This window comes from Bacillus rossius, chromosome 5, assembly GCF_032445375.1.
Source record: "Bacillus rossius redtenbacheri isolate Brsri chromosome 5, Brsri_v3, whole genome shotgun sequence".
Taxonomy (NCBI): domain Eukaryota; kingdom Metazoa; phylum Arthropoda; class Insecta; order Phasmatodea; family Bacillidae; genus Bacillus; species Bacillus rossius.
In genome coordinates this window covers 29,056,417-29,068,889 of record NC_086333.1, presented here as the reverse complement: position 1 = coordinate 29,068,889, position 12,473 = coordinate 29,056,417, and the positions used below count along the sequence as shown (strand labels likewise).

The following is a 12,473-nucleotide window of genomic DNA, read 5'->3' as shown; positions in this document are numbered from 1 at the left end:
ACTTATGTACCACGCCCTCTAAAGTGTGACGTCTCGTCGGAACGAATTTTATGGGCCCAACTTCACATCACGCAAGACGCATGACGCAGCAGAGCACTGTAGAGCAGACGATATCTCTCTTTCTCACGCATGTACACACACACTGCCAGGCGCCACACCCCTTTTCCAACGCGTCTGTTAGGTAATATGAACTCGTCCGTAAATAATACCTCGGCACGGCAGCGTGGGAATAGGATGATATTGACGTGAAATGGAAATGCCATTCCCGAATTAGTTGTGTCAACTTAGTTGTACGAATTGGTTGTGTGAAGGTTATATTTTATTTTGTTGCCTATAAACTAATAATGCTGTGCAGCTGTGGTTTTCGTGTTGTTGTTCTTGTAATTATTTTTAATTAACATAATGTCTAGTAGTAAAAAAAACATCTGGGCCATTTAACCGCAAAAGTAAATTACAACATGCGAAAGAAGATGAGAAGCAATAGAAATCTTTAAAGAGATTTTTTTCGGCTTCATCTTTCGTAAAGGAATTGGACAAACAAATTTTAGCCGAGCATATTGGTGTCGGTGAAGAGTTGTCAGTGTCGGAGGCTGTCGCAAAACCGCCAACAAGTCAGCAGTGGACAGTGTTAGAGTCTGTTGCAAGACCGTCAACAAGTCTGCAGTTGACAGTGTTAGAGGCTGTTGCAAGAGCGTCAACAACAAGTCAGCAGTTGACAGTGTAAGAGGCTGTTGCAAGACCGTCAACAACAAGTCAGCAGTTGACAGTGTTAGAGTCTGTTGCAAGACCGTCAACAACAAGTCTGCAGTTGACAGTGTTAGAGGCTGTTGCAAGACCGTCAACAAGTCAGCAGTTGACAGTGTTAGAGGCTGTTGCAAGACCGTCAACAACAAGTCAGCAGTTGACAGTGTTAGAGGCTGTTGCAAGAGCGTCAACAACAAGTCAGCAGTTGACAGTGTTAGAGTCTGTTGCAAGACCGTCAACAACAAGTCAGCAGTTGACAGTGTTAGAGACTGTTGCAAGACCGTCAACAACAAGTCTGCAGTTGAGTGTTAGAGTCTGTTGCAAGACCGTCAACAACAAGTCAGCAGTTGACAGTGTTAGAGTCTGTTGCAAGACCGTCAACAACAAGTCAGCAGTTGACAGTGTTAGAGGCTGTTGCAAGACCGTCAACAACAAGTCAGCAGTTGACAGTGTTAGAGTGTGTTGCAAGACCGTCAACAACAATTCTGCAGTTGACAGTGTTAGAGGCTGTTGCAAGACCGTCAACAAGTCAGCAGTTGACAGTGTTAGAGTCTGTTGCAAGACCGTCAACAAGTCTGCAGTTGACAGTGTTAGAGGCTGTTGCAAGACCGTCAACAAGTCAGCAGTTGACAGTGTTAGAGGCTGTTGCAAGACCGTCAACAACAAGTCAGCAGTTGACAGTGTAAGAGGCTGTTGCAAGACCGTCAACAAGTCAGCAGTTGACAGTGTTAGATGCTGTTGCAAGACCGTCAACAACAAGTCAGCAGTTGACAGTGTTAGAGTCTGTTGCAAGACTGTCAACAAGTCTGCAGTTGACAGTGTTAGAGGCTGTTGCAAGAGCATCAACAACAAGTCAGCAGTTGACAGTGTAAGAGGCTGTTGCAAGACCGTCAACAAGTCAGCAGTTGACAGTGTTAGAGGCTGTTGCAAGACCGTCAACAACAAGTCAGCAGTTGACAGTGTTAGAGTCTGTTGCAAGACCGTCAACAAGTCTGCAGTTGACAGTGTTAGAGGCTGTTGCAAGAGCATCAACAACAAGTCAGCAGTTGACAGTGTAAGAGGCTGTTGCAAGACCGTCAACAAGTCAGCAGTTGACAGTGTTAGAGGCTGTTGCAAGACCGTCAACAACAAGTCAGCAGTTGACAGTGTTAGAGGCTGTTGCAAGACCGTCAACAAGTCTGCAGTTGACAGTGTTAGAGGCTGTTGCAAGAGCGTCAACAACAAGTCAGCAGTTGACAGTGTTAGAGGCTGTTGCAAGACCGTCAACAACAAGTCAGCAGTTGACAGTGTAAGAGGCTGTTGCAAGACCGTCAACAAGTCAGCAGTTGACAGTGTTAGAGGCTGTTGCAAGACCGTCAACAAGTCAGCAGTTGACAGTGTTAGAGGCTGTTGCAAGACCGTCAACAACAATTCAGCAGTTGACAGTGTTAGAGTCTGTTGCAAGACCGTCAACAAGTCTGCAGTTGACAGTGTTAGAGGCTGTTGCAAGACCATCAACAAGTCAGCAGTTGACAGTGTTAGAGGCTGTTGCAAGACCGTCAACAAGTCAGCAGTTGACAGTGTGTTAGAGGCTGTTGCAAGAGCGTCAACAACAAGTCAGCAGTTGACAGTGTTAGAGTCTGTTGCAAGACCGTCAACAACAAGTCAGCAGTTGACAGTGTTAGAGGCTGTTGCAAGACCGTCAACAAGTCAGCAGTTGACAGTGTTAGAGGCTGTTGCAAGACAGTCAACAACAAGTCAGCAGTTGACAGTGTTAGAGTCTTTGGACTTATGCTTCAGTTCTCCATCTAAAGCGTTGTCGTTCATAACCATAAATGGTTGTATGGACACCTTCCCAAACATTTTTGTTGCGCTGAGAATTCTTCTGACTCTTCCGGTTTCAGTGGCCGGTTTCAGTGGCCAGTGGTGAAAGAAGTTTTTCTAAGTTAAAACTGATAAAAACTTATTTAAGATCAACTTTGTCTCAAGAGCGTTTGAGTGGGCTGGCAACAATGGCCATTTAAAATGAGTTGCTTAATGAAATGGACACCGATTTCATACTCAATGAATTCGCAAAAATAAAAGCCAGAAAAATCTCTGTTTAATGATTTATTTTTAGTTTTGCCATACGTTCTTATAATGTGAGTGTAGCTATATTCATTTACATTCTCTAATTTATGTACAGTTATAACATAGGTGTGTTTTTTATTCTTGGAAAAATTGATGAAAGTTTGTAAATATTTTATCTAATATCATGATTTAATTTATTAAAGTAGTGAGTATATAAATAATATTACAGATAACCACGTGGTACTGCTTTGTAAACCAAAATTATCAAAAGCGCTTTTAATAAAGTTATCATTTTCGATTTTTTATTTTTTTTTTTGGTAGGGGCTGGGGGGGGGGGGGGGAGGCGCCAAAATGTTGTTCGCTTATACTTGAAAAATGTGTAGGGCCGGCCCTGCTCACCCCTCAAAATGAAATTCTGCATACCCTCCAGAGATTAAGGGCTTCTTCTGAGAGAATTTTTGTTTTAGTATTTGGTAAACTATAATAGTCACAGAAAAAGTAACCCTGAGTTTTAAAATACCTCAGAAAAACTGGCATTACACGGTTGATAATACATAGTCATCTTCACATACACCATTAGTCTCATTAGCGCACTGGTAGATTGCGTACTGGTAAACCTCAAGGGATGTGGTTCGAATCTCGTTAAATGGAAAAACTTTTATTTACTCTTAAATAACATAAATGTATAATAATTTTATACAATAATGTTGAATCAGCTCACTAAAGTTAAGATTTGTTTTCGTAGGAAGTATTTACAGACTGATTTCAGTTTTTTAAACAAAAACAAATTATGATTTCTAGAAAAAAATCCCTTAGTCAACAATATCGAAAAATTAGTTGAATACGCCACCATGTAATGTTCAGCATTACGCACGTGATCACTCAATCGATTCTGTCAAATCCCACCAAGCAACCTCCATTCCAGTGCTCAGGCACACAATATAGTTATCTAGCGGGCACAATTTCCTCTATGCTGTAATACAGATGGAATCGTAAGGCTAGTTTTTTTTTTTTTTTTTTTTAAATAAAAGGACAAATTTAATTGAACAAGGGGACCATCTAATAGCATCATACAAAATGACAGCATACCCTAAACATTAATATCCAGTTACAAAAATTACAATACACCAAAAGGAGCATTATAGGCATATGCAAAAAGGCAAGGTACAATGAGTACCACAACAAATGTAACTAGCGCAAACTTAAGGGAAGAAGTTCACATGTTATGTCTTTCAATATAAATATAAGAAAAATATCAAAACATTACACAAAATGATTACACGGATATAAAAGCCCATGGGTTTACACAATTTACACATACTAAATATTTACTTGCAATGTGGTAGGGCTCGAGGTCCCACCAAGTCACAATTGTGTGCCTATAAATCACTAAAAAAAAAATTAGCTAGACAATGTTAAGGCCACACGAGCGACGTGACTTACTCCCTGCTGGAAGGGAGATCTAATCAGAGCTTGTAACTCTCCTCCCTCGTGTCTTGTAAAAGTTATTTAAGTTCCTTATCAAGTATCAACATTAGGAAACACTACGAAATGGTAGTCTGAATTACATGAAATTGCTGGAAACGAACTGGTCAAAAAGAATAACAGAGGTGCACGAGAGAGTGTACAAGAAGTTTCATGCAGCCCCTGAATGGCTTACAAGGAGCTGGAGGATCGTTTGGTTATGAGCTTAAATAAAAAGTCAAGATTTGGGTTGCTAGGATTCTTTTTGATTTATTAAATCAAATCATTCAAATTTTTTTCTTTTAGTTTGCTGGTTGAATTGTAATAAACAACATTATTTATTGAACAACAACAAAAGTTAAGTTGGCCCGGGCCCTGCACAGAATTATATCAGTTATACATTAAGATTAAATTCTTCCTTAAAAACAATATAACATACATTTATAAAGACCAAAAACAAACTAAATTTAAATTGTCTCCCAGCTGGCACTTGTTGATTTTATTTGGGGCATGTTGCCGGCGGAAGGTGAGAAATTCACTGCCCAGTTGCCCGGGACGAAGTTAAGACCTGAATGGTGGTATCCAGTTGATGACCGGCTAATGGGGCTGAACTATGGAGGCTTGGCCTGCACTCCTGGAGCCGTCAGGTTGGTGGAATCTTGGCGGTACTCTTGAACCCGCCTACAGACCAAACCAATCAAAGAAATTAGGCCTGATCTGTAGGCGATTAAGGGAGGGGCGGAATTCGCCCTCATGAAGGGGTGGAATCAAAAAGGGGCAGTGGTGAACACTTACCGAAGCGGGTAGAACTCTGCCGTCTCGGTACCGGGTTGGTGCCCGTTGTGCGAAGACGCGGTTGTTCGCGGAAGCCATATTCTTGGAGCTTAATAATATACAAAAGAATTTACAAATTTTTCTAACTGCTCTGGGCAGACTACCGAAGATAAATGTAAGACTAAAGTAACAAGGCCAGGGTGCCTTTAATGTACGTAAATACATTCCGCTCTAACTCACGTGTGTGTGTGTTTTCAGTACATTTGTATTTTAATGTTAATACTTTTACCGAAACCCTAGGCCTCACACCACTAACCGAAACCCCCGGTCTGTCAGACCTCAATATAATATAACCCATGATTCCATTAGGTTTTAATGGTAATTACCCTATATAGTATGAAAAATGGTGTTTATTGAACGAATAAAACCAATTGAGCCAAAAACTACATTTATTTTGTATGAAAAAAATCATTATAAGATCAAAATATTATGTTTTAGAATGTTCAATGAATTTTCAAATGTTTTTCAAATTTTCAAAGAAAATAAAAACATCACCTGATTAGGAGATGACTTCCTTTGCACATTCCAAGCAAAGTTTTCTACTGCACTCCAGACAGATAGCCTTTGAACAAAGTATGCACTTGTAGGCCGTCTTCCTTTTCTTTGCACTTGGGCACGTACTGCAGGTTTTCCTCTTCTCCATTTTGTCACTCGGTCCAGCGTCAGCTTCGTCTCCTTCTCCTTTGCCTCTACGTTCTTCGGCTGGCACGTCATTTCCAAGCACTCTTCTGATGTCTTCTTTCAGGGTTCGTTGAAGGCTTGGAAGAGAGAACCTTTTTTGTATATGGGGTTTGATGAGCTCAAAACTTAACTGTTTTATGAACTCTAATCGTGTCAGAAGAGAAGAGTTCTTGTAGCTCATGTACAGGATGAACGAATTCACGGAACCAATATTCAGCAATCTAGAACATTGCTACTGGCCATCTTCTTGTTCGCCGGCTCGAAGAATAGATAGCACACTTCATGTCCATGATGTCAACTCCACATTTAGTTGCATTATAATGCGCTATTATCTCAGGCTTGCGTTTATTCTCGTTTGTTTCATTTGAATGATGCATCTATGAAATGAGGATAACAGCTCGGTTTTTCTTTGGCACATAGCTCAGTAAAGTAATTCTGTCCCTAAATCCATACAATGATGAGCCAACTGGACGTACAGGATCTTGTAGAAATACTTCTGGGATAGCCTTCTTGTCTTTTCGTACTGTGCCGACGTGAGTTTTCTTTTCAGTAACTCATCTACAACTTCAAGTGAGCTAAACCAATTATCTGCAGTAACGTTTTTGTTACTGTTTACGATCGGTTTACAAAGTCTTACTACAGATTGAGTTGATATGGCAAGGGTTTTTTCTGTCTCACTCAGTCCCACGGAATCAGAACTCTTTCCGGTGTAGATGTAAGCATTTAGAAGATAGGAGGTTTTAGCATCACATAGACACATGACTTTGATTCCATATTTCTTAGGTTTTTTTGGCATAAACACCTTAAACCCGCACCGCCGTCGAAAAGGTACGAGCATCTCATCAATCGTTACCTCAGAAGATACTGAGTACGATCTTTTGCAATTTTCAATGAAATTTCCAAATATTTCAGATATAGGAGCAGCTTTGTCTGTTACTCTTCTTTGATTACGTGTTCTAAAATCATCGAAGCGTAGACACATTAGAAGTATCTCGAATCGTTTGATGGACATAGTCGCTGAATAAATCGGTCTACTGTAAGGATCGTTTGTAAATACAGAAGTTATTTTCTCTTCATATGAAGATAAAACTGATGATGCCAGCAATAATCCAATTAGAGCGTTGAGCTCCTCAATGTCTGTATCTCTATAGTTTTTTTTAGTCGTAACTGACAAACCAGCTCTTACGGCTTCAAGTTTTATGTTGGTGTTTACCAGGATCATGTTCATAATTACGTCATCAAACAATAGCTGCCATACCTCTTTTTTGCTTGGTTAGTTTCAGAGTGTTCTACCTCGTGCTTGTAATCCACGTAAGCCCCTAATAATGTTCCTAGCAGGTGTTCTCACGTTTCGGGGTGGTAGCTTGTTGGTCCATGTGTTTGGCACTACTAGCTCAGTCTTCTTAGTTCTTTCAATGAAAAAGACTTTTCTTACAGCTTGATTAGCTTGATCCACTATTGGTTCGTTCGAAGCATCCTCTTCTAACATAATTTCATCTTCTTCCTCAGAACTGTCATCTATAACTTGTCCTTCACGCCCTGGTAAAATGAAGTCGGGATCTTCGTCGGAGTCGTCCACTTCACTTACACTGCTTGTTTCATCGTCAGGGACGTCATTATGCAACAAATCTCGGATAATATCACCAAACCGTGGATCACTAGGGTCCAAACGTTTTTGGGGTCGGTTTTGATTACTACCACCCTGATCCTTATCCATAGTACAAAACAATATCTTACACACAGATTCAGCCTAAAAATGTTATACACACTACTTTAAATCCTACAACGTAACTAAAAACTAAAAAAAGAAATCAGTTCAAACATAAACAGAAACCCTCGGTCTGTGTGACCGCGCGTCACCACTACACTTACAGAAACCGTCGGTCAGGGAGACCGGTTTGTTTACGTTTAGGGCTCAGTCAAGGTCAAGTGCCGCACTCAAACTGAACAAAGGATGTGTCAGCAGTAGGAGGGGAGGGTGGGGGGAAGGTACTAGGGAGGTGGACCCGAGACGTCCCACTAGTGTTGCCAACATTAAGATGTACAATTTCCTAGCAGTCTGTGAGACCGGGGTTTCGGTAAAAGTGTTAATACATATGAAGTATTTGTACAGCATGATCATGGGTCAAAAATACTGACAGTTGAAAATTGTATAAAGTATTCATTTTTTTATCACGTGACAGTTTTGGACACACTCCACTTTTAAAAGCAAACCAACATTAAATTAATGATTATTTGGATAAATTAAAGAATTACAAACAAACATGGAGTGTATTAATATAATCTGTAGACTCTAGTGGTGGAGGTCAGTGTGTTAAGGAAGTGTCCTCAGTGTCAACCATCTGCTACCTGCTCATTTACATGCTGATTTCAGTGTGACAGTCCTCTTAAGCCTTTGAACATTTTTTACTTTCCTGAATGGGAAGGTAAAGAAAGTATATGTTTACTGTTTGATGTTGACTGACTAGCTATTTGCCTCCGCCCCTTCTTATCACGACTTTTAGAGGGTTTTTTTTAGTAAAGTAGGCTGTACTGGAACGTGTGTGTTGCTCCTGTGTGTTCAGGAGAGCAGGGCTTGATCGTTGGCCTGTTCAACTGTGCGGTGCACGTGTTCATGTACTTCTACTACATGCTGGCGGCGCTGGGGCCCTCCTTCCACAAGTACCTCTGGTGGAAGCCCTACATCACCATTCTGCAAATGGTGAGTAGACATGTGGCATCTACCTTTCACTCTGTCGCTTTATTTCTGTGTGAACACACTCATTACAAGTGTTGTTATTGTTTTTAGATAAGTTTCAACTTGGTTGCTTAGCTTTTGAATAATTAGGTGTCATATACATTGTTTTAATGATTATTTGTGTTAATAAAAAACCATTTACAAATTTGAAAAAAAAATTCTCTCTAATATTATGTATTTGGTTTTTGCTATTGCTCATTGCCAGGTTTATGGTTTATGAAATGTCAAATATAATAAACTGTAAATGATTGATGCCAAAAAAAATTGGTGTGATAGTGATATTTTTAAATAATAAGTAGATCAGTGTTTCCCTTAAACTGATACTGGAAATAGCATTTTGTAGTGTTATTGACTTGACTCTTCACTGGTTATTGTCTTGTTGCCTCCAGGACTGCCAACCTTCACTAACCTGAACAATACTGACACGATACTACACTTCCTCCATTCCATTTTCACTTCTTGTTTACATATATAGTCTCTGGGGTCTTCGTACTACTCTCTCACTGCGTGTTGTGCCCCTGGGCCACTGCCTGATGTCCCTGCTGGTCTGTCCAGTGTCATGGTACAGCTCACCCTTCTTTACCAGGGAATCTCAATAAGGCAAACCTTCAAATGTGGAGAACTCAAGCTGTGTGAATTTTGCCCATTTTGCCCCATCTTTAGGGCTTGTGTTCCGCAGACCCTCTTCTGTATTATCTTGTAATACCCTCTTTTATCACGTAATCTTCGCACGCGCATAATCGTCGCACCTATATTTTTGGCCGTTAAAATTGGGATGAAAAAAATTCTCGCGTAAACGTTGAATTATGTTTTCGGTCCCGCTATTAGATGCCAAGCGCTTTGTGTAGGTACCTTTTCCGTATAAAACGATGTATTTTAAAGTAGAAATCTAATATTTATTCGGACATTACCACTTACTTATTTAATTAACAGAAAAACGAAGTTGTCTGACTTGTAAATTTTCTTTTAAATTTTCTGATCCTCTGTGTTGCCGCGGTGTACCGCTTTGTAAACATGTAGCCAGCGCTAGTTGGCATTATTCGTGTTTGGTTATGTTGTTTCCCGTATAGAGAGCGCGCACGTAGTCGAATATCGATATCTCGCCGAGTGCATGCATCGCGTGCTCTCTGTCAGGTGCCGAGTTAACAACATTTGACGGCCCGCACTCTTTCGTGGCAAGTTGCGCATTAGTTCACATTACAGATTCAAGTGGCTTGCGTTTGTGTCACAGTTTGGTTTTTCTATTTAAAGTTGAAGAAAGGTTTTTGTTTAATGAATTATAAATATAAATTGTTTGGCGTGCTCTTGTATACTCCACCTTTTTTAAAATAAACGTACTTTCCATGAATGGGTTTGGTTTTTATGAATTAACTTTACCTAACAACAATTTTTTTTCTTGCATAATCGTCGCACCCCTACTTTTCAAACTTGATTTTAGAATAAAATGTGCGACAATTATGCGAGAAAACAAGGTAGATGTCCTCTATTTCTTTGCACAGGTTTGTGGTTAATAACTATTCTGTAAGGCGTTGGCTGGCAACACTGGGGGAGCAGTTGACGATGGTGGACTGTTCTTAGGTGTGTGTGATTTCGTAAAGTGGCTGGATGGGATCAATAAAGATAATTAAATTACTGATCATGCATTGGGTCTAGTGACCAATTATAGTACAGTAGAATCCCGCTGATGCGACCCCTCACGGTTCCCGGAAAAACGGACTTATAAACGGAAGGGTCGCAATAGAGAATTCGGGCCAATCACCCCCCCCCCCCCCCCAACCCAAAAAAAAAACCTTAAAAAATCGCCTTTGTTCGCATAGATTTCATATTCAAATAGTCTATGGTGTAAAAAAGACAATTTTTAAAATTCATATTACAGTATTTAAATAGCATGATGTCTCCTGAAAAAAACGATACCCTAGAAAGCAATATTGGAGCTCCCATTGCCGAGAAAAAAAAAATTAACACAGTGCAGCGTGTCCATTTTCGCCGTCTTTCTATAGAAAAATCAGACGATTTAGTATTGAAATGATAACTTTTTATTAAAGGTTTATTATGTCTCTTGCAGGCTGTATTAGTGTGGTGTTTAAAAGGTTGCGTCCCGTGACACAACGGGTGGTCTGGCGGCGCTTATCGCTCTGGTCCGTCCGGCTGACGTGCAGGAATGTGAGAAGTAGGGTAAGCGCGTGTGTGTGTGTGTGCGTGTGTGTGAGAGAGAGTGAGAGAAAGAGAGTGAAAAAGGGAAAAAGGTGGGGGGCTGGCGACCAGCAGCATCGTTAGCTAGCGAGAGTGTGACGGTAAATTTCAACCTTCAACACTTCCGCTTGCTGCAGGGCTCGCTCTCTTTTATCTCTGTCTCCCCCTCCCACAAATATATTGGCTGGCAGGTCTTGCCCTCTTCACCTTATCTTATCTCTCACGGCAATAGACGCGCCTAGATGCTATCAGGTGACGGGCGCAGTTTACCGGTATTGGGTAGCGTGGGCAGTATGGAGGGGTGGTATCTATTTTTAGCCTCTTTTGTATACCTGCCTGCTTACAGTACAGCGCTCGCCAAGATAAACGTGAACACATAGCGCACAACAAAGTGTAACAGACTTGTTTTTCAGCCGATTTTACTCAAATTTTCGACTCTCTCTGCTCAAATTTTTCACAGTTCCTCAAAAAACGGTCGTATAAACGGAATGGACGCATCAGAGGGGGGTCGCATCGGCGGGATTCTACTGTACACCTTAGATTTAAACACACACTTTATTTAGCATTATTAGTACTATGTACAATCTCACTCATTAATTGCACAATCATTACACTGGCCATCTTGCCTCGACATTGCCACCAACTTCACTGGAAGAACATCTCCACCTTTTACAATGTTTCCAATGATAACTCAAAAGGTATCTTAGCAATAACTGTTCTACCATTCCTTGTAACATACCCATTCCCTCCATCCTTGTTAGAGGTAGTGGGTTCCCTATCCCCTGGGCCCACTCTCAAATCCCTTAAACCCCTCCTCTACAGAACTCTCTCTGTGGTTGCTTTCCTTCTTCTCTAGCTGTTTGTTCATTACTCTATCATCTCTCAGTGTGGCCTGCTGAGCTTCCTCAGCTATTGGACTTTCCGTATGTGCATGTTGACTGTGGGTGGTATGAATTACCTGTTCAGATACTACCCCTTGCTCACCCCGTTTAGTTTTGGAATGCCTTATGTGACAAATTTTCGCTTAACTTGCCCTCCATCTTGTTATTTTCGCACCCAGTTTGACCTGGGCTCCTTACATTTTCTCACCACTTCTCCTGGCTCCCACTGATTCTCTTAATCTGTCTTAATTACTACCCTATCACCTAGCTCATACACTGTGTCTGGCCATCTGGCTGTTTTATCGTGCCATTTCTTTACTTTCTCCTGTTAAGGGCAAAATAATTTGTGAATAAATTATGAATTTCCCAAACTTTAACAGAAATGAATGAAAATAAGTGTAGTTTTGGATACAACTAAATATTTCACAATATTACCTATTACAAACTAAAACATACATATACCTGTATCAACACTATATCATTACCATACATACATTGGAAGAAATATCTCGTCAATACAATATCTTCAAGAAATAATATCTGTAGTCTTTCAGAGTAGTTAGTCGAAGCTGGTGTACTCGAAGAATGATGATACTGCTGCTGAAGAAAACTATCACAGTCCAGATAGTACGCAGCGAAGTATCAGATGCAGTCTTGTAGTAGTATGTGGTAGAATTAGTTCTAAATCAGCGACTCTTCATTTAACTAATCAGTAATCGCTTATTAATGTCTTTACTAGTGTCAACTTCACATTCACTAATCTTGCTTCGTAGATAGTCTTTAAAACTTCAGAGTAGGACTCAAATTAATAAATATATTAACACATACAAATTGACGGTCCTTAGTCTTGTTCATTCAACATTTTTTTCAAAGCTAATGTTCTTAATAAA

The 12,473-nt window shown here is 40.4% G+C and overlaps 1 protein-coding gene across 5 annotated transcripts in view; it reads left to right on the top strand.

Annotated features, from left to right (window-relative positions):
• The window catches only part of LOC134531675 (very long chain fatty acid elongase 7-like), a 152,511-nt gene that overhangs the window by 123,665 nt on the left and 16,373 nt on the right, over positions 1 to 12,473 (top strand). For all 5 annotated transcript variants that reach the window (XM_063367467.1, XM_063367468.1, XM_063367464.1 and 2 more), the window contains exon 7: positions 8,337 to 8,473. In XM_063367467.1, coding sequence (XP_063223537.1) covers positions 8,337 to 8,473 — 137 coding nt within the window. The remainder of the gene's footprint in view (positions 1 to 8,336; positions 8,474 to 12,473) is intronic.